Below are 22,875 nucleotides of genomic sequence, written 5' to 3' on the forward strand. Positions count from 1 at the left end.
AAAGCGGTCTCATGTTTAATTATCAGTGTCGAGGATGCTGCCGTAGACACGACAACTGTGACGTGCCATTGTCTTGGCGAAGAGCACCACCTGAACTTTCAGGGATTAGCTGTTGCCATGGGGGAGAATGCTGGACGGGAACCACGGCAACCATGAAATTTAGCCTGGGCCAGGGAGCCTTGGCGACCACAACCAACAGTCGGGGCTTCTAGCAGCTTCTGTCAGCGTGATTACGAGTGGTTTAATGTCTGATCTCCATGGTGAACTACCTTTTGTATGCTCAAAATGGCAAGATGAGACAAAATTCCCCTTTCCCCTCTGACTCTCTGCTAATTGACCAATCAGATACTTGTTTGCCAACCACGCCCTTTCCCTCTCCCATCCTATAGCGTGCCCCTCCCTCCCCTCTGCCCTCGGCTGTTCTGATTGGCTATGGTAATTAACAGTAAGTGGGTCAGAAGCTCCAGAGTTTTGGTCTTGAAAGTCAAGTCGGCCTTAGCAGCTTTCTGTCTATTTTTTTTCTGCCATTGGAAGAAACTGGCTCAGTTTTGCACTGAACTGCACTAATGACCTCTGTGTCTTTACCGTAGAGGTCACACCTAAGGCTCTTAAGGTTAGTGGCCAAATCTGTGACAGAAGTCAACTATATAGAATCGGAGAGCAGAGGTATCACCCTCTTTTTTTGACTGCATTTCTAAGCCAAGTGACATGTTTTCTTCTACAGGACCATCCTATTTTGGCTGAGAGATCATGTCAGGAGTAGATGAATGATTCCACATTGTTTTGGCTTTTGCTCAAACTAAGTTGACCGTCCTCATGACATTGTCATGGCACAGTGAAATCACAGCACACTCTGGCCCGTTGGTGAATGGTATGACGATGGTTCAGAAACGTGAGGAACATATCAGGATCTGAAGTGCACGAGCAGTGAAACCTGCACACGATGCTGGGGCTCCATCAGTAGTCATGGTAACCAACGTCTCTTGTGCCACATTCTTCTTTATTGCATTAAGAATGTCAACACTCACAGCTGGGTGTTTTTTTCCTGGTGATTATAAAAATATTTCTATTGGAGAAATCCTCAAAGGTTAATTTGATGAAAAAAAATGTTGCTCAGTATCCAAATTCACTAATTGACTAATCACATATTGGATTGAGAATAATTTTGGTCTGGCTTATCCTGTCCTGTATGTGATGTCACGAATCACCAGGCATTAAGTCGGATATACTTATTACTTAAGTTTTAGAATGTTCTAGAAATTTAGGTCCACAGTGAACCAGCAGTGAATTATATTTTTGTAATTATTTTGTGCTGCCTGTTATCTGAAACAGAAGTACAGCAAGTAACATAACAAGAAATAATATCTCCATGCTGCTGCCCTGCCAAGGACATCATTGCTGTCAGAACTGTGGTTCTTTCATCCAAATGTAGAATAAACAGGAACACAACAACACTAAATGCTTATAATCAGTTTGCAAGTGTCAGAAAGTTTTTGAAAGCAGCCCCGGAATTATTCATTTGTAAACTTGGTATATCTGGTAAATGTTTGCTTGATGCTTTTGAATGTTAAAATATATTACTCTGATCTCTTTGCTCTACTTCCTTGCTACTAAAATCTATTTTGAATTTTGAAAAATTTATTTTTGTATAGCTTGGGAATCCGGACATGTTTCTCTCCAAAAATGGCCAACAGGCTAAAATGTGTGACTTTCCCTCATTCATGTCAGAAGGAATTAATGGATATTTCTAGGCCCCAAAATAGTGTTAATATCGGTCGACAAGCATTCACACAATGTCAGTTTTCATTGTAAATCAACACAATGCTTAATCAAAAAAATAGACAACCAGAAACGTTTCTATGGAGAAAGAGAGAGGGAAGGATATTTAAGCATACATAATGAAAATGGTAGCTAAACTAATTCCACAATAGGTTAGTCCACTTAACTCAAATTAACTCAACTCTAGTACAGGCTGCATAGTGTAATGGGAGCTCTGGCCATACCTTCCCCATCTCTCTCACCTTCAGCAATGTCCTGCCAACAGGTAGCTCCTTCTCAATGATCTACCGTCTCAGACAGCTCGTGTAAAGCCCCTAAGCCAGGTGGGCCCAGGCTGCTCCCTCTGGTCTCCCAACAGTCAGTCTGCCTATCTCTCTCTAGTTAGTCCCAGTGTCTCTTGCAATAAAGGTTCTGTTTCATCGGGTTGGTATGGGAGTTGGCCGCAGTGCACCGGCCCAGACTGATGCGCAACCTTGCCCAGATGTTAATTCATCACTCGGGAAACCTCCTATACCGAGTCAGGGTTAAGCAGCTGCACTTGCATTCTTGGTGACAGTTGTTGTCCCTGAAATTCATAGACCCACTTTTGCTCAGTGCTGGCGTCTGTGGTGTCCTCTTAGTGAGCTGTTGCACAGTGTGGAGCCCAAACTGACAGAAAAAACATCTCCACCAGTGTCGCCGGCATCGTGGTTTATACACTGGTGTCCAGAACTGAGTATGCCTCAGGCCACTTTTTGAAAAAATCTATAACTACAAAGACATAGCTCTTCCTAGCATGAGTGCTGGAGAAGGGACCCAGGAAATCCATCGTGATCGTTGACTGAAATGGGGCCTGTAACTGCAGCAATGTCTCCTTCACTGCGTGTTGGCACTTGGCAGTGCACTCTGAGTGGGAGAGCCCGTCCAGTAGAATTGTCCGGTCCATGCATCACGGCGGGGACAGTACTCCTCAGGCTGCGTGGTACCCACCATGCAGCCGAACACTCTCCCAGCCAGTATGGGGCACCCTAGCTCTGATGCCCAATGTCTGTCCAGCTAAGCTTTCAGCCTGCCTGGAGCTGCTGGGAAGCACAGCGGGATTCCTTGCTACTTACGGTGAGTACTAGAATCAGCGGTGGCAGCACTCCTCAGAACCACTGCTGATCTTCTTGATGCGTACGTAGTACCAGCATCTCTCAGAGGAACGTGGGAGGGGAAACATGGCATCGGCGTTAGCATCCAGGCACCCCGCGTGATTTTGAACGGTGAAGCAGTTTTCTTATAATGCCGTGATCCTCTCAGACACCTGGCCCTCATCTGAAGCGAGATCACTCGAGACCACTGCTGCTAACTCTACATCCGACACCTCTCCAACACTTCAGTACGTTGATCGACCACCTCTCACCTCAACCCCATCTTGTACGATGGAGGGTGGTGCCAACGCCTCTAGCACTGGTGTCTGTGCACTTGATGAACCCACCACCTGCCCTGGTGAACGCTTCGCGTTGCTGAGCACGGAGAATGGCGAACACATGCTCAACCTCCTCATCCTGCTGGAACCTGGCCCCCTTTGCTAAGTAGCGTTGCAGCTATGTTGGCAAACCCACACAGGAAGCGGTGGTAGCATGAAGCCAAACCCAGGAAGCTTTGCAACTTGCCGGCATCCCGTGGATGTTCACTTTGGCTGGGTCTGTTTCCACCCTGGCCCTGCTCATGATGTGCCCGAGGAAACTCGCACAATGCTGGAGGTGGTTGCACTCATTTGCTGCAGCGGGAAGTCATTTTAGGCTGGAATACTGGTTCCATGTTAACGAGTGCACCATTGATCCAGGGTGCATGAACTTACACATCACTGGGTATTCTCTCCGTTGAACATTCAAACATGACCGGTGCATTAGAAAGCCCAAAAGCCATATCTCCGAACAGTCCTGTGCCTAGTGTGAATGCTGTCTTCTCTTTACCATCAGGAGATAATGCTATCTGCCAGGACCCACTCTACTGATCCAGCTAGCTGAACCATGCCCAGCCAGCGGGTTGATGCAGAGCATCGTCGGTGTGTGGGAGTGGATACAAGTTGGGCTTGGTGACAGCGCAGAGTTTCCAATAGTCTTAGCAGAAATGCCAGCTATTATTTTCCTTTGCCAGGACCACCGGTGCTACCCAGGGGCTGTTTGACGGCTCAGTGATCCCCGCTGCTGCCATTTCTCTCACTTTCTGTTCTGCAGCCTTGTTCTTAGACAACGGGAGCTGATGGGGACAGAGTCGGATAGGTGGACCGGCACTGCTGTTCACCTCGGTGCTTTCCACCAATCAGCAGTGCCTTTGTATGTTCAGCTCCTCCCATGCTGGTGATCTCACCTGCAGAAAACCATCATGCTTCTGAGAGTGTGTCCAGTCCCTGTAGTTTTAACTCCTCCAGAATCCCCCCCCAGCCTCTAGAAGGTCACACTGCTGCGGAGGCCTGACTCTCTAACCTCTCCTGTGTCACTACCTGCCACTACTTTCCTTCTTGAGGTCGAGCGGTGACCCCGACAGCCATGGGAACGGAGCACGCATGCTTCCTGCATAGGTGTGATGTGATCCAGATTTGTTCTCAGTTCAGATCCCCAACAGCAACCAGTGGCCTCTTCTTCCCACGCATGTTGTCTCTGCTGCCGTGACACCGATATGAGCTGGTGTCGATGAGAGCTTCTTGTCTGCAGCACTGTGTTGAGGTTTGGCCTGACAGGAGGCTGCCCACCCCTCACTGGGCTGCCGTGCACTCATTTTCCATTGGCTCCAGTTTGCTGCATCACTCCGCACCTTGGGTCGTCTCTCCACCGCTACACACTCAGGAGCTGCATCCTGAAACAACTCTGCTGTGGGGTGCTCTGGGCTCTGCATGATGGACACGCGACCGCTCCACTGTCGGACACCTCCGTCCACATCTAGTTGGACTCATCGGGCATGCAGCAGTCTGAGTGCTTCCTGCTTCCTCCTGGCTGGTTCTCCTCGGCTCTCCACTCTTTAGTTTCTCAGATGCACTGCTCCATCTTCAGTTTCATCAGCATCATCCTATAAATCCTATAAATACAGTCTAAACCAGTGAAACCAGGCTACAAAATGATACAAATAGAGAGATTCTCTCTTCAGGAGTGGCCAGCCCTCACAATGGTCTAGACATGTCTGTTTACAGAGGACATGAAACATGTATGTAAAAAGTATATTTGAGAAGCAGTTATGCCAGGAGCTGGAATGGACGCTACAGTAGCATTAACACTGGGTAGGTTAGCACGGCATTCTGAGCATGTCTCCACTACGCTGGAGAGAATTGAAGTGAACACATTGTGTTGTGTGCACAGTTGATGGGTGTTTTCTATATTTTATGAATCGATATAAAACCCAGTCGCATCATAAGACACCAGTAATCTTCTTTTCCACCTACAGCAGAAATATGTCCTCTGAGTTCATCGTCCAATGCCAAATGACATGTGGATATCTCTGAAGCACTATATGTCCACAAATGGTATCGGTATGTTCTCAGGGCATTGGTCCATCTTCTTTCAATTAGATCTGTGTCTGCTCGTCTTCCTTGCTGCTGCTGTGCATTGGCGTTCAGCTTTACACGAGACCCACTGCCGCTTTGCAAAGCCATGTGTGCAGCAGATGTAACTGTTTGGGTTGCTGTCACACAGCACACGTGCCTACAATCAAATGTATTTGGAAGGTATGCTAAATATGTTAAATAAGACAACTTTGGCAGAATCAGCAGGTTCTAGCCAATGCTGGGTCTTCTGCTAGCTTTTGTGTACAGATCTGACCAATCAGCACTTCCCAACAAGAATGTTCTTGCCCCATGATGTCATGTGAGCAGCAGTTCAAAAGAGATTTGCTGGCCCGGTCCACTTGTCCTGGAGGAGGGACATGCTCGCCTATCGTCTCAGTCCCTGACGATGGTCCAACCCCCCCACCACCACACCAGCCCTCCACAGACACCCCCGAGGAAATCTAGCAAGCAAAACAACACAAACTCTTACAACAATGATCTCATATTTCATTAAATATAATACGAAGGTCTAATGTGAGTATCGTGACATTCTAAGTCTTACGTTCTTAAAGCACAGCTTTAAGACTAGAGAAAGCAAAATGGCTGTTTTCAATTAGGGAAAAGATGACCGTTGAAAAGGTCTGTTGTGTAATGGCAAAGGTCTTTGAACCAAGTCCTCATGTTTCGTTCCAGTGGTTCTCTGAGAAGAGCAAACCCGAACCCCAAACTAAAGTTACACAGTGAGTATGTTCAATTAACTCAAACTGTACAGGCTTGCTTTGTGTAGACTTTGTGTGAACTCCAGTTCTAGCATCTATGGGCCTGCAGATTGGAGTGGGCAGAGAAAATGTCACTGAACATTGTAATAACTCCTTCCCCTGTCCCTGTCTCTGTCATCCTGACCTTGAAAAAAGATGAACCAGGAGACACCAAGAGAATTCTTTGCTTGATTTGATATTTAATTTTCTTTAGCATTCTTCTGCCAGGTTGCTCTAGAGAAAATAGTTTCATTTCAGTGCTCACTTTTAACATTGCAAAATATACAAAATTGACAATATTTTCTAAAATCCCATGGCATGAATTATAGATTTTTGGATCTTTGGATAAATTACCAAATGAATGTGGTACTTCCCATAAACACACATGGAAATCTGCACACCCGTCATTTTTCATTGTTTTTATTGTCATCTGATGTAGTTTTGGTTTTTATAGGATTAGGTATGCTACCTTTTGATTTAGTCCCCAAATCAGTTACATTCATCATGGTGTCAAAGTTATAATATGCTTTGTATTTGTTTAGTTCTACTCTGCAAATGATATAACGGTCTTGATGAAGATAAATCTGATGTTAATGAAACAGCTGTTTAAGGTTCTATGTGAAAGGTGCAGTGACATGGAAGGAACGGAGGCAGTGGTGTGTGTACCCACAAGGTGTCTCAGAATTAAGTAAACACCTTAATTAGTGTTGACTGCACTAGCATGTATATCTACACTAGCACAATGTTACATGCTATAATGTAATTGCACATGACATTAGTTGTTGAGGTGGATGTGCATTTCAGTTTTGATATTTTGATGTTTGCTTTAGAGGGTTATGTAACTGGGATCAAATGAAACCAGTAATGTACTGGTGGACAAGGCTGGGCTCAACCTGTCCTAATATAGGAGGCATGGTTAGAATGTAGATGGACATGGATCCATGGATCAGTGACTGTCACTGGGCAACATCGAGGGCATATAAACGTGTGTCTGCGAATAATATAGTGCAACCTGACACGCCCAGTTATGTCGTAGCATGACGTAAGCTATCACTGCTCAAATGCATTAAGGGAATGGTGACGCCCTCCAGAGGATGCAGATGGAATGACTTATTTTTATACTTTCCTGACTCCTGTAGAAGGTTTCTTCTCAGAATGGAGGTGAAAAATATGTGATCACAAGACACACCACTTTGTTTCCATGGAGGCTGTCTGTGATGACATTGCAGAAGATTCCTGTAAAGCAAGGCTGAGGTACACAAGCATGTACTGTAAGGGAGAATATCAGATGTGATGTAGATGAATATATTGCCAGACCAGCAGGAATATGCCACAACAAACATTTTTTTCAAAGCTCCAGATTTTACTGGCTCCATGGGTGATGCTTTCATTTCTGTTGTCTTGAATAAAATAATCCATCTTACAAATATTGCAGCATTCCAGTATTGCAGAATATAGAAACCTTGTAATGGTTTCTATAACATGAATACATGGTGCATATGCAAATCCAGTTATAGAGAAACAATATCGAAGTAAACTGATGCATTTTCAGTACTTCCATGGTGTATTTTGGTTTTGACAACACTACTAAACATCCATCCGTCCATCCATCCATCAATTATCTGAACCGCTTAATCCCGCTAGTCGGGGTCACGGGGGGGCAGGAGCCAATCCCAGCATCTCCGGGCGAAGGCAGGGTACACAATGGGCAGGTCACTACTAAACACTGACTGGTAAATAAACCAGAATTCAGAGATACTTGGTTTACTTGATGTAAAGGTAAGGACATGATTCCCACCTGATGTAAAGGTAAGGACCCGATTCCCACCTGACGTAAAGGTAAGGACCCGATTCCCACCTGACGTAAAGGTAAGGACCTGATTCCCACCTGATGTAAAGGTAAGGACCCGATTCCCACCTGACGGAAAGGCAAGGACCCGATTCCCACCTGACGGAAAGGCAAGGACCCGATTCCCACCTGACGGAAAGGCAAGGACCCGATTCCCACCTGACGGAAAGGCAAGGACCCGATTCCCACCTGACGGAAAGGTAAGGACCCGATTCCCACCTGATGTAAAGGTAAGGACCCGATTCCCACCTGACGGAAAGGTAAGGACCCGATTCCCACCTGACGGAAAGGAAAGGACCCGATTCCCACCTGACGGAAAGGCAAGGACCCGATTCCCACCTGATGTAAAGGTAAGGACTGATTCCCACCTGACGGAAAGGCAAGGACCCGATTCCCACCTGATGTAAAGGTAAGGACTGATTCCCACCTGACGGAAAAGAAAGGGCCCGATTCCCATCTGTAGGATGCTATTCTGATCTTCTCTCCTCTCATGGGAGGAAAATTATGCATATCTGTATGTCACTGAAACCTTGCTGAATCTCCACACTTATTTTAAACTATGGCTGAGACATCGATAATGACTTACTAAAATGAAGATCCCCCTGTTAGGTGACATAGGCTTCTTACCTGCAGAATACACACACCAGAGTTTATTCTCTGGGTTTCTATGGAAACGCCTGATGAAAATGAGGCAGATTCAAGGACAGGCATGTTTGTAAACTGGAACATCAGGTCACTTATGTGTACATGCACACAAAAACACACACACACCAACAAAAGCAAAGCATTCATCTTACGGTCAAGTTCTAAAACATTTGGCATGGATCAGTTTTATTTTTTAAAGATCTCTTCATCTCCTAAACTCTGTGAGAGCTGATGGGATTTTCCTCAATAATTAATATGTGAATGGTCACACTTGTACCAGATCGTGGTCCAATCAGACTGCATGTAACTTAACAACAACTAATTCTGGATACTAGTTCTCACATTTGTGTGCTATTTCCAGTCAGTACAGTGGGACAGGAAGGCTCATCCTTCATGCCTGCAGGTGTGCATTCTGAATCACAGCTCACTTCCTGTTTGCATCCATGTACCACTTGCAGTGGATTGTGGGATGTCTGTAAGTTGGGCTTCTATAATTCAGACAGCAGCACAACAACAGGCTTGCTAACTCCCAACAGCCCGCTCCAGGAAGCACTTAATTCTGCTCACGTTTCCTTACCAGCGTAAGACAACTGAGTGTCCATAATACAAAGATGGTTTTTTTTTGTTTCTCTTACTCTCAAGTTGGATATGTCAAACTGTCAAAATCCGAAAGTTAAACTTTGGGCAAAAATCTGATTCTTCAAATGCTTGTAAACTGGAGTGACTTCTATGCATGTGGTGATTTGCAGTGTCAGTTTCTCATCAACTGCTGTTATCTTGAATTGTTTCTCCAGGATTACAATTATTTAATTAATCTATTTTTGTCTGGTTTCTCCTTCTATGTAGTACTGAATACGTCCTACATGCTAATCATGTTTGAGAGACTGCTTAATAACTGTGTGTGTGTGATGTTCAAGTGTTTGCATTTGTGTGTGTATTTGCATGTGTATTTGCATGTTTATTTGCCTGCGTACATGTGTGTGCGTGTGTGTACTGAGTCTCATCTCTGCTCTTCCTCATTTCTTTCTGTTGATACGAATTCATTATCAAAATGTCAGCAAGGTTCTGAGTGGATCTGCCAGTCCAGCCCACACCGTCTCTCCCTGCACTCCAACTCCTCTCCGTCTCCACATACGCATGGAGAAAGTTTATTGGGTTTTATCTGAGTGGCAGGGGAGCTGTTGTGTGTGTGCGTGTGTGCGTGTGTGCGTGTGTGTGTGTGTGTGTGTGCGCGCGCGCGCCAGGATCCCAGACAAAACACAATATTGCACCCATCCTCAGTCTTGTGCTCTCAGAATAAAAACAAATCCAAACTACGATGTATAGTACTAAATGATTGCCCTACAGGCAAGGATGTTGTCTTGCCTTTAGTGGGATACAGTTACCATCTCATGCAGTATGTTTACAAAACAAGCTTTGGTATTGCTCCTGCGAATTGGACTACGTTGTGGTCACTGAAATAGTGTTTTCCAAAAGTTTGTATTCCATTTAAAATGTATTGGAGCCCTTTGGGGAAAACCATACACAACCAAATACAGGGTTGTGTATGATATATATATTTTTCATATGCTGAAAATTTGTAAGTGATTTGAGTTTACAGGATGAGCTTGTGCCTGGGTTATCCTGTGCTCACAGGACAGCAGCACAGTGTCCACTGCTTGGCGAGACTGAGGGTGCTGTACAGGGTCACATTGGTGGACCAGAGTTCTAAAAATAGGCCTGAGCCCTGTAATTTCAGCAGTAGCAATGTGGTTATATTATAGGTAGCAGTGCAAAATTCACTCAGCTATTCAGCGTGGCGGAGAGCGATGGCTGGGAGAACATTCCAGAGGTCGGCGTTCCACAGATGTTTACATCCGTTACTGCCACTGCTGCAGCGTCTGCCTTTGTCAACAGAAGCAGGCGGGGTTCCAGAAGGCCTGCGGCCCACAGGCCCTGCTTGGCCGCGTTTGTGTGGAGACCCGGCCCAGGCTGCATCCTGCACATACGGATCCGCTCAGGAGATGATATACACCACACGCGAGCTCGTGGCTCCGAGGAACAGGAGAGCAGACTCCGGGGTGGAAGGTTAGGAGAAGGGCACGGCCATAGGCTGATGCTGGGTGGAATGAGGTTTATACATATGGAGAGAGAAGTGTGTGTGTGTGTGTGTGTGTGTGTGTGTGTGTGTGTGTGTGTGTGTGTGTGTGTGTGTGTGTGTGTGTGTGTAGGGGGGGAGGGGGTGTTATGTCTTTTAGTGTCTCAGAACCATCTGGAACTCTTCTTTGTTATGATCAGACTGAAACTGATTTTTTTAGTAGAACTTAAGATAAATAAAAACAGAATAGATAAAACAGTAGATCAAAAAGAAATAATGAATGAGAACAAGCAAGAAGTAATGAAAAAACAGAAAAATGAGAGAAAAGCTAAGACACAAGAATATATATTAAAATGTATCATATATTCATGTTCTATGGTAGTTTGCTGTTCTATGAATTAAAGGGAATCCTCCCCTGAAAATATTTTGTGAACTTATGAGAACACGGTCAAATAAGGCCAATTGTAATTTCTAATGCAGTGAACCATGTTTTTTAATGAGATGATTTTTGTTTTTAGAAACAGCCTTTGTAAGAGCTCAGTGTATTTCTGTCCAGCTGTGGCTTGTCTGAATAAATTGCTAAACTTGCTGTCAGTTGAATGTCGAGGCATTGAAGTAGTGTTGCAACAATCCAACCATACATCTGCTTTAATTATGGTCTGGGTTGTCTGGAAAGTCATGCGTGAATCTAAAGAACTACAAGTCACCACAGAAAAGGGTTGAGAAGAATCACAACAGTACAGCAAATGACTGGCTCTAACTTCCAGGAGTTGAATGTGGTGAGGTGCAAGTGCATAAAAGCTTTATTAGGGCTGTATGTAAACAGGAGGTCTACACAAGCAGGACTGTTTACAGCACAGGCAGAATCGAAAACCAAGGAACAACCCGGTCAAGTCATAAGCCTTAAAACAGTAACTGTGAGCATGGTGACACCGGGAACTAGCAATGCAGCCCCTCTATGAGGGGAGGTCTACAAAACACCAGGGAGTATACAAATGTTTCTTAATGAGTTCATCAACGGTGTAGGACGTTCTGGAATTAGCGTCGTCATGCGATTAGCAAAGCCCAATTATCGTTCCACCGCCTTGGACTGCATCTCCCAGCATCCACCAGCCAGCAGCCTGTCAGACACTTCACCAATCCCAGCATTCTTTTCTGATCTGTTTACCGTGTGTATTAATCATTCATATCTGCATCTCACTTACTTACCTATATAGTCTCTGTTCTGCCAGTCTCACTGTGAAGTATTGCCATCCGTGCATGCATGCTTTATTTTTCAGTGTCATTCAGAGCCTCTCTGACATCAGCAAGCACATGCATACTCTGTCTATAATTCAAGTTTTAGACAAGAAAGGTAGAACAACTTTGCTGATATTCATGAAGAAACATTTGTCCAATTAAAATGACTTCCATGATGATTTAATGATCACATCCAGCATTCTATGAGACTGGCACAGTCGCTATCACCTTGTTCAGTTGAAGTCGAGCTGAGTTAATAAGACACGGAGCCCCGTTCAGCTGCTGTGACTTAGCAGTGGGGTAACTGGTGTGAGAAAGAAAAAAAAAAACGTTTTCTGGAAAATAAGGTGTCATCGATCTGGGATGAATTATTGAAACCAAGTTGAACAGAGTCCCTCGCGGTGGGTGAGGTGTGTGTGTCGAGGGAGATCCGTGGCAGGAAAGTGCCAGGGAGAGGAGTGAGAGGAGTGAGAGGAGTGAGAATGGCACAGCTTGTTTGCTCAGACATCGATCCCGAGCCCCCCGGGGAGACGGCTACCGTTTACCAATTTGTGTCTTCTGCTCTTCTAGGGAACAAACAGCCATGCTCTCCAACACCAGACCACATGTTGCTTGGCAACAGCACACTGGTCAGAGGGAGGGCAGCGGCAGGAGAGGCCTGATTGGTCAGATATCCTTCAAGAGGGAATCAGGGCTTTTATTAGTCACTGGCAAAATGCACAGAGCCTGGTGCGTTCCCACCTTTGACCTCTCCAAACCTCACAGCACTAATGGCGATGTTGGGACATTTGTAAGAGGTCGGTATACATTTCATGAGCACATTATTCAGAAAGGTACAAGAGAGAGAGGTGAAAATGTGTTAAAGTGTTTGTTAAAGGGAGGCTAAGGCTTCCTGAGTGATGTTTATCCTGTCTCTACAATGTTAGACTGGTGCACTTCACAAGCTCCACTCATTCTTTTTCTGAGATGGAAAAAGTGCCACGTTTGTGAGGAACATGAGGAAAGGCATCCGGACCTCCCCAGCTCATCTGACATCTGTTTTCTTGCTCCACGCTCGCCTGCGGATCAGGGCCGGGTGGCGGAGTTGCCCTACATCGTCCCAGCTCGTCTGTGGGCCGATCCCTTGCAGGGCGGTGGGACCCTGGGGAAGCCGTCTCACATGTTTGTGTGTGCATCTCTTTTGAGATGAGGGTGTATTGACGTTCCCTCTGACGGAGGCATTATCTGGGTTTCTCACATATTGTGCTAATGCACAGAATGTGGTGTTTTCCTTTAAAACAAATCCCCAAATCTAACTAGACATGCATGAATATGTACGTGCTAAAGGAAGGAATTGGATAAATGAAATAAATTTACAGACAGACACATATGCAAGACTACACATCATCAGTTGTTCTGTTTTTATGTCATTATTCCCAACAGAGTGTCACATTTCCACAAGCAGTTATTACACTGGCAAAATTCACCCTTGCTGGTTTCGGTGTTGTATAGTTCATAAAGTCCTCACACGTGTTCCTGATATGATGGTGCTTTTGTCAGCACACACATGGCAAAGAACTTTCAAAGGCGTACCGACTTCACGTCAGTCAGCCGCTTCCCTAATGTATCTCCTGATGATCGTTGGATCAAGAGGCATACATCATCCAGAACAGTGCATTCCTCTGATAGCAATATAAATCTACTTATTCTTATGTCTAATCCCACCGGCTGTAATGTCAAACACTTGGAGTCTACCTGATCTGCTTCCTGGTATCTTATGAGCTATCACCAATATATGCTAAAGGTTCCTCTGTGGAACTGCTGGAACTCCTGGACCTTTTATCTGTGTTACACAGTTTCTATAATCCCAAAATCCAGATTGAGAGGATTAAAACGATAAATCAAATTATGCATATTATTAACATGCAGTGGAAGACAAACAGTATAAATGCAGAATTAACTATGCCAGATTAACTTGATTACTATTATTCTATTGATAACATTTTATGAATAGACTTATACTTTTCTTTATACTTTCTAATTATGAATAACATTAGCAGTTTTGTAAGACATGGTTATGGTTGAGTAGGGTTGAGAATTTCTAACATTTTGAACAGTTGGACCGGGCATGGTCCTGTGGTAGGGAACTGGTCTTGTGACCGGAGGGTCGTGGGTTCAATTCCCAGGCCCGAGGCCATGACTGAGGTGCCCTTGAGCAAAGCACCTAACCCCAACTGCTCCCGGGCTAGGGCTGCCCACCGCTCTGGGCATGTGGGCAACAGCCCCCTAGTAATCACTAGTGTGTGTTTGTGTGTGTGTTCTAGATGTACAGATGTGTAAATGCAGAGGACTAATTTCGATTGCACACAATTGCACACAATTTGTTACAATTGACATGTATGGCACATTTCACCTTTAATGCAAATAAATTTGTTTCTATTAAATTCAACTTTTCTACACATTCCATATGGGATCAGGGCGTTGAGGCCCTTCAGATGCAAGTTATGGTGATGCAGATGCATATTTTGCTTATGTGCCACTTTTGAAAAAATAACATTTTGTTAATGTTAGAAGGACTGTGATCTTGACATGCCTCTAGAGCACCCTCTGCTGGATGACCTGCACAGTTTGCATTTACACAGCATTAACAGTAGCATATCACTGAACATTTCTGCTGAGGCAAAAATAAATTTCATACATTTTTGGTGGTGTTATGGTGCCAAGGCTGAAATGAACGAGGGTGCGGTGGGCTGGTCCGCGGTTTGGCAGGGTTAACAATGATCACATTTGACAAGCTTAAAAAAAGGGAATCTCACAGGCCTTGGAACTTCTAGTACCAAAACCTGTCTACCAGCCACAAAATCATAACCTTCCAATCCAGCAGGAAATATAAAAGCTGACTTTTTTATAGCGCCTACAATAACCACAGACTCTATTTAAGCCATACCAGAATGCGTAAAATCATGTGTAGGTCAGGGGCTGGAAACGGAGGTGTCTGGCACCCAGCAGTATTCCAAGGCTGGTTGCTGAACTCCATGGCACTGCTGTACGAGTCGGTCTGTATGGCTGCATGAGTCTGCAGCCTGCTATGTAAAGCAGCTGAGCTCATTAGGTGTGCAGGGACGTGTGTGTGTGTCTGTGTGTGTGTGTGTTCAGATGGAGAAGGCTGGTGTTGCCATAGCTGCTGACGGTTTAAAGAGAGTTTTCCACAGGATGGTAGCAATAACAGCCACATGCTCTTTCATTACAGGCAATGTGGTGATGGGGGGGGGGGGCATTTCAGGCCTGTAGTACCCTGCTCGAGCCTGAATTTGGCCCCTGTTACCCCGACAAACGAGGGTGCTTTCATTTTAGTGCTTGTCTGTTACTGACATATTTATATTCATTCCTGCTGATGTGGGATCCTCACGGACTCTGTCATTGACGGTAATGGATAGCTTGGAAACAATGCACAAGTGTGCCAAGACCATAAAAAGTGAAGGAAGCAACCCCACAATTAAGCTGTGAGGTCATTCCTGCAGATTTGAACCTGCGTATTTGAAAGCAACATGAAGAGTTGAATAGTTGTATGTACATGAATAGGTGTCGGCAGTGAAGGGAAGGAGAGTCGTTCGTGATATTATGGTGGAGAGTGGTTTGTATGTTCATGGGCTTGTGGTATAAAGGAAGCATCTTGGCTTTATGAATGTTTCATCATCTAGAATCGGATGATATCTGCATTCTAATCGCTCTGTGTGATGCACCTTTAGCATTTGTGTCTGTTGCTAATAGAGACGATGTCAACACAAACGCTGATGCGCCTTATGAAACCCACCTCAGACTGTCCCACTTAGGGGAGACTATCCGTGGACGCGTCAGACCGGCCACCACGGGGAGACGCAGGGCTGGTGCAATGGGCAAACTCATGATGCCTGCACCTGAGGTTTCCTGCCCAGGTCACATGACCTGTGATTTGTGTCTGTGTTCAGGAGTGGGGCTCACAATGGCAGATCCTATAACGGTGGAGGGCGGATGGATGTGGGAGAGATCAGGCATAAGCTGTCCCTGCTTGTTTTGACCTCTGCTGCTTCTTAATAATTGTTTCTCAATCATTCTTTGTGTCCACGTCCTGTGGCTGTGGCCACCTCTGCCCCTCTGTGTCTATCTGTCTCAGGGATGCTTGCTGAAATCAGGGCAGCTTAAAGAGACCCCACCTACAGAAATATGGACAGGAAATACTGGAGGCGTGTTTCAGAACATCCCAGCGTGCTTTGTGTGCCTCTGTCAAGTGTCCTCACGTGTTTGTGTATGTGTGTGTGTGTGTGTGTGCGTGCGTGTCTCTGTAGGATATATGAATTGAAAGCCGGTGTTGTATGTATACTGTACATAGAGGCATTCATGAACATGCGTGTGAAATTTTATATCAGAAATAGAAAGTGAATATGTGAATGGCATTTAGCATCACTCCATAACATACATGCTAAAGGACAAATGGACAGAGAGAGAGAGAGAGAGAGTGAGAGAAAGACAAGAACATATTTAAAAGTACATTATAGCCCCTGATGATATAATAGTGAATATAATTATAGAAATGATTGTTATGCTGTTGAAACTCATATTCACTCCAATCAGTAAACAGAGTTTAAGAACTGTCAGAAATATCATCACTATATCACACAGGCAGACTTGCTCTGAATTTTCACATTCATTCTGAAGCTATCACACCGTTTGATTTTGGTCCAGATTACAATTATGCAAAAAATAAAAAAATAAATTAAAAAACCCAATTCTGTAAGGCTTTGCTGGTTTACACCAGAGAAAAGCAAAACAAGATCAGACTTGATCCAAAGAGCAAAATGTTTGGAGATGTGTGTGTGTGTGTGTTTGAGAGAGAGAGAGAGAGAGAGAGAGAGAGAGAGAGAGAGAGAGAGAGAGAGAGAGAGAGAGAGATAGAGAGAGAGAGAGAGGTATCCTGGTGTAGTGTATTATTGCAGCTGGATTGTTGCTGGAAGAACAAATATGTTTTCAGGCATAATATTTCTTATGAGAAAAACGAGCCTTTTAATGAGTTGTGTGAGTGATCTATCAAAGCCATGTGTGTTTTCTGATAGCTCCGTCTCCTGTGGTAGGCAGGGGTGTCGGGGGAGAAGGGAGGAGGTACAGACAGGAGTGCGGGCTCATGCTAAGCGCTAGCATGCATGGTTTTGAGAAGCTGAGACTCTACTGTCACATCTCTTTTATTCTTCCCAGTCATTCTACCCATAGTTGTGCCACAATCATTCCCAGGAGATGCAGCCATGAAGGAGTAGTCAGTGAATTTCTCTTAAATCTTTTTTTTAATTATTGCTGTTAATACTTAATGGCTATTGAGCTTAATTTCATTGAATCATCTAATTTTGTTTAGTTTAGGTCAGCTCTTTTTGGGAACATTGAGATCATTGAGAACATTGTGAACGTTGAGATCTTTGCGATCTTTTAGAACATTGAGATCTGGAGTAAATGTGTAAGATTCCATGGAAATAATCATTCCACACACAGCAGGAGAGACTCTGTGCTTCTGCCACTCTTGAGACCGAATCTGTTCCAGAAAACCAAACAAACCCACAATTATTTCACTGCTGATTCATATCCAGAGGCAGCAGGAAGTGCAGAGATGCAGTGGGACGTGAGCAGTACTCAGCCACTCAGCACATCAAACGGAGCATCGTCCAGGACGCAGCTCACACTCTTCCTCTGAGCTCGCTGGGCTGATGCTACGCTCTCCCGCCGACCGGCAGTGCTGCGCCCAGCTGGAGCGCGGCGTGCAGGGAGGTGATGAAGCCAGTGCGAGCCCCGCAGGAAGCAGGGCGCGTACGTTCCGCTCGGGAAGCATGGGGAGACTCAGCTGGCTCCCAGCCAATGAGCAACCACGCTGGGATTAACAGCTGGCCAATCTGGTGTAGGAGCCGCTCAGCGATATTGAAGAGCAGGACCACCTTGAAACTTTGGCCATGCAAATGTGCTCTCAAGTGTGTATCTGTGAGTAAAAGAGAGAGGAGATGAATGTCTGTGTACAACCATGTACATGCTTGGGAGAGATTAAAACACATATGCGCGCACCATACCTTCACACCTGTGCCTGAAATCAGAGATGATGTTGCTATGACACAGCTATAACACAGCCATAATGCTGCTATGATACTGTTATGATACTGTTATGACGCACCTATGATGCTGCTATGTTACAGCTATGATACTGCTATGATGCTGCTATAATGCTGCTATGATACAGCTGTGTCCACTAAGGTAGTCATAACAGTTCTCTATGAGATGTCATTCCTGCGCCTGCCAGTCATTCTGCCATGTCTGTACCATGCTGTGCTAATACACATTTGCCCAAACTTGCTGATGAAAGCAGCACGCCCAAACCCACTACAGACGTATTTCACATGCACTTGGATATTAACATGTGTGATGGATGGAGGTTTGCAATGACAGTAAGGCGGAGATGCCCCCCAGCCTTGACACACCCGAAGTGACTCATCGGCGAAATGTCAAGCCCTCCACAAATCACAAGGCAGAGCAAAAAATAACTCGTCCTGGAGCTGGGACGCTCCGAGGTTGGGGCTCACACCACGGCCCCTCTCGGAGGCGCACGGGGCCACGTGGTCTGTAGACGCTGACAGCTGGAGGTGCTGCAGTGACAGAGTGCTTGCTGGTGCTGTGCACGTAGCCCGTGCGAGGGCCCGTGTGAGGAACGCTCCGCGCACGACGCTGTGTTTACCTCGTGCGTCCTTGCTTGTTGATGCCACAAAGACGGAAGTGAAGAAGAATCATTATTAGGTGATGAAATGTGTCTGGAGTGTCCTAATGAAGATCCCAGTCTGGAAGGCAGTGTTCCTCTCTGACTCTATAGGCATGCACAGACTGACAGAGACCTTGGCAACTGGTATGATTGTGTGTGTGTGTGTGTGCATGCTTTTCTCTGCCTCCCTCTCTACTTCTTTTAATTAGAGCAAAAGATCAGTGAAATGCCAGATGTCAGTAGCAGAGAGGGTTAGAATACAGCACAAACGACCTTTTAAACTCTGCTGATCTTAATAAGGCCAGAGCAGTTTGCTGTGGTGAGAGCCCCACGGGAGGGGGGTGGGGTGGGGGGTGGTCAATGGCTTACAGCCGCAATACGTTGTCCTGGCTCATAAACAAGTTAAGACCAAAGTGCAGGGCTCTCTGCATGTGAATGGATCAACAGCAGCAAGTGTCCTTTACTGTCTCAGTGTCCTTTACTCTCCCAGTGTCTCAGTGTCTTTTTCTCTCCCAGTGTCCGTGTCTTTTTCTCTACCAGTGTCTCAGTGTCCTTTACTCTCCCAGTGTATGTGTCTTTTTCTCTACCAGTGTCTCAGTGTCCTTTACTCTCCCAGTGTCTCAGTGTCTTTTTCTCTCCCAGTGTCTCAGTGTCCTTTACTCTCCCAGTGTCTGTCCTGTACTCTCCCATCATCTCAGTGTCTTTTTCTTTCCCAGTGTCTCAGTGTCTTTTTCTCTCCCAGTGTCTCAGTGTCTTTTTCTCTCCCAGTGTCTTTTTCTTTCCCAGTGTCTCAGTGTCTTTTTCTCTCCCAGTGTCTTTTTCTTTCCCAGTGTCTCAGTGTCCTTTACTCTCCCAGTGTCTCAGTGTCCTTTTTGAAAGGTGTGCAGTGCATCTTCACCATCTCACAGCACACACATCCTTTGCTCCTCTGAGCTTCAGTCTTGTTATCATTGAACTGGATCACCCAAGCTGCTCACATTCCATTCTGCCCCGCCTTTGTCCTGCTGGTCTGTTCGTGTCCTGCCTGTACGGTCGCACACTCGAGCCTTTTCTCTCTAGCATAATCATTTTGTCCCTCCCTTCCTGTCTCTTCCTTGCGTGTCGTCTTTCTCCTCTCTTCTTTGTCGATCCATCATTTCCCCCTGTGTAGCAATTAAATTCTTCTCTAGTTGTGTTGCCAAGTATCTAAACTTTCTTCGACATTGCTAGTCTCCCTGTGTAGCTCTGCGGAGTCACATGCCTTTGAGATGAGCATCAGACCAATGGGCTCATGGGCTCGTCTTGGACGGCTCAGGGATGCTATGGTGGGAGTACTCTTCCTCTTCCTCTATGGTGGGAGTACTCTTCTACTACTATCTTTACTTGGATAACATTTACAGAAAATCCTGATTTGCTTGCGTTATTGTGCAATTGCAAACTGCAAAGTAGTTTTAACCTCAGTAAAAAAAAACCAAACAAACAAAGCAAAACAACATAAATACTGGCAACAGTTAAAACAAACTACACCAACTGCACGGTGCTTTTGTGACCAAATGCAAGAACAACAGTGGGGTTGTCTTCACATGCATGCTCATGGGTAAAATGCTCCCATACCATTTTTCAGAAAAGAACCACCACAGTGCCATATAATCTTTTATGTATTTTGTATTTTATGTATGTATAGTGTTGATTTTTAATGTAATGTTGGTGTAATGAACAGCTAGGGCGTTTAGTTGTTTGATAGCTAGTCGTCTGCTGTCTGCCTCTATCCTGCCCCCCCCCCTTATGTCTGCTAGTTTCATTCTAGTTGTTCTTCTCACACCCCTGCAAAGCAGACGGATGACTAGGGAATGAGCTCTGGTATTTTTAACAGAACAACAATGTTTTCTGCAGTGAATAAAATGTCTGTAAATGTATGTTAACGAAGACCATGGCCAGATTTGCTAGTCACTTACCTAAATAGAATGCTACAAACAACAACAGATGATTTCTAATATTCATTAACATGATAATATCCATTTTAAGACAATGGACTGGTAAAATGAAACAACAATGCATAAATATGCATCACACAGGGATTGGGAACTGGCACCATTCTTGGCAGTGTTCACTCATGCGAGCAGTATTCATTCATTGATTATATGTAATAATCTGGTTATATGATGATCTCATGTGATCCTAAGTCCTGGCTACAATGGCTGTGTGCACTGAAAGACCTCTGCGTTTGATTCAAAATACATATTAAAGCGATCTAAGTGACATCACATGAGGTGTTGTGAATAGTGTTGTGTTCAGGGACATGGCACAAGGCAGACACGACTGATCCCCATCTAAATTTCAGACTGACCTTGAAATTAAAATGCTACAAGAAAAAGTAGTTGTTATCTGCTTTACATCACAACTTAAAATGACAAATAAAATTGGAAAGAAAATGGTACAAATAAGAAAATGAAATGGAGAAAGGCAAGCAAAAGGACGAAAGAGTGAGTGTTGACTGGACTGTGACAGAGAGGGGGAAAGCAAGGGTTAGATGTGGTGTGGGGCCCTGGCTTGTGGGGACTTGGCTTGGGGACTTGGCTTGGGGGGACCTGGCTTGTGGGCACCTGGCTTGGGGGGACTTGGCTTGTGGGCACCTGGCTTGGGGGGACCTGGCTTGGGGGGACTTGGCTTGGGGGGACCTGGCTTGTGGGGACCTGGCTTGTGGGGACTTGGCTTGGGGGGACTTGGCTTGGGGGGACCTGGCTTGTGGGGACCTGGCTTGTGGGGACTTGGCTTGTGGGGACCTGGCTTGGGGACCTGGCTTGGGGACCTGGCTTGTGGGGACCTGGCTTGGCGACCTGGCTTGGCGACTTGGCTTGTGGGGACCTGGATTGTGGGGACCTGGCTTGTGGGTCACGTTTATTTAGCTCTGAATCCTTCTTCCGCATCCAGTAACATGCAAGCTGCAAGGCTCCTGCCAAGAGGGAGGAAGGAGCCAGAGCCGGACGAGACTCCCGCAACGCCAACCCGAACACTTCACAGCTCAGTCTGCACAACTGCTGTCTTAACCGTTTACTCATACAACAAAACGCACGCGCGCACACACACACACACACACACACACACACACACACACACACACACAGCAACAATGCTCCGTGTTGTGCTTGTTCATTCTGGTCTGACACCATCACAGACTGGCTATTAAGATTCTGCAAACATTTCTGCCTATGAACTCTTCATTTCAAAAAGCATTTTTCATTCATGAGTTTCCGAATTCCTTTACTTTCTCCGGGCTAAATATTTTACTTAATGGTATATTACCATTTTTGATGTTTCTCCTAAACTACGTCCTGGTTATGTAAACAGTGGATAAACAGAAACGTTTTCCATGTCACAGGGAGCTGTGAGAGCAGCAGGGTTGCATCGTGGGATACTCCCTCACCCCTGCCACACTTTCCTACTGCTTCCGCACAGCACGCCTCCATTGACTGTGACTGCTGGAAAGCCTTTTAAAAATCTCTTTCAGCACCTCCTAGACATGTGCGGCAACAGAAACCTAGCTTTCTGAGGCTTTTTGGACAGTAGGTTTTCCATTGACTTTGTTGCATGTCTAGAGAAAAGTGCAGAGTGCATTTTAGAGACACATTTTTTCTTAGGCTTCATGAGTCTGTATTCATTGCTGTTCACTATTAGAACTGTGTCTGATCTTATTGCTGTGTTTGCATGCTTTCATGTACGCGCATGTCTGACCGACACTCTGGAGTGGGTTGTGTGCACTTTGAATCTCTGAAGGGATCTCTGAATTTACTGCAACGACTGTTGCACTCATCACATTGCTGCCATGAATAACCATCCGTTTTTAACACAGTGAATGCAGTGAACTGTCTTGGTTATGAGCAGATATTACGCCAGGTGACGTTGGAGCGGTTGTGTGTTGATGTCTTCGAATTCTGCATGGTTTGGAGGGCAGCTCTGGACCTTGTTGTGGCAGGCAAGTCTGTGCAAAAGAGTGTGGGTGGATTTGCACAAGAAGCAGTGTGTGCATGTGTGTGTCTGTGTGCGTGCGTGAGTGAGCGAGAGTGTGTGTGTGTGTGTGTGTATGAAACTATGACGAGTGCTGGCGTTCTGTACGGGTGACAAGAGGAGAGAGAGGGACACAGATGGCCTCCAGTATCGAGCTGAAGCAAAGAGTTGTTTAAAAATACCTTACGTCCGCAAACTTACATCACAACTAGACAGTCCGCACAGTCCTGAAAAAGGGTGATAATGTTGTTTTTGACTAAAACTACAAAGACCCACCTCCACTCCTCCATCTCTGTC

General features: G+C 45.4%; 1 protein-coding gene across 1 annotated transcript; it reads left to right on the forward strand.

Annotated features, from left to right (window-relative positions):
- Positions 1-5,812: 5,812 nt before the first annotated feature.
- LOC143527644 (uncharacterized) lies at positions 5,813-14,209 on the forward strand. Its single transcript, XM_077022951.1, has 5 exons — positions 5,813-5,818; positions 5,978-6,024; positions 10,433-10,603; positions 12,423-12,649; positions 12,779-14,209. The coding sequence occupies exons 4-5, from the start codon at positions 12,436-12,438 to the stop codon at positions 13,039-13,041; spliced, it is 477 nt and encodes a 158-aa protein (XP_076879066.1). The 5' UTR covers positions 5,813-5,818; positions 5,978-6,024; positions 10,433-10,603; positions 12,423-12,435; the 3' UTR covers positions 13,042-14,209.
- The last annotated feature ends 8,666 nt before the right edge of the window (positions 14,210-22,875 follow it).

This window comes from Brachyhypopomus gauderio, chromosome 11 (assembly GCF_052324685.1).
Source record: "Brachyhypopomus gauderio isolate BG-103 chromosome 11, BGAUD_0.2, whole genome shotgun sequence".
NCBI classification, from domain to species: domain Eukaryota; kingdom Metazoa; phylum Chordata; class Actinopteri; order Gymnotiformes; family Hypopomidae; genus Brachyhypopomus; species Brachyhypopomus gauderio.

Coding starts and splice junctions, on each gene's coding strand:
- LOC143527644 (XM_077022951.1), top strand. CDS start 12,436: ATGCTCTCCAACACCAGACCACATGTTGCTTGGCAACAGCACACTGGT. Junction 12,650..12,778: donor TGTTGGGACATTTGTAAGAG/GTCGGTATACAT, acceptor CTACAATGTTAG/ACTGGTGCACTTCACAAGCT.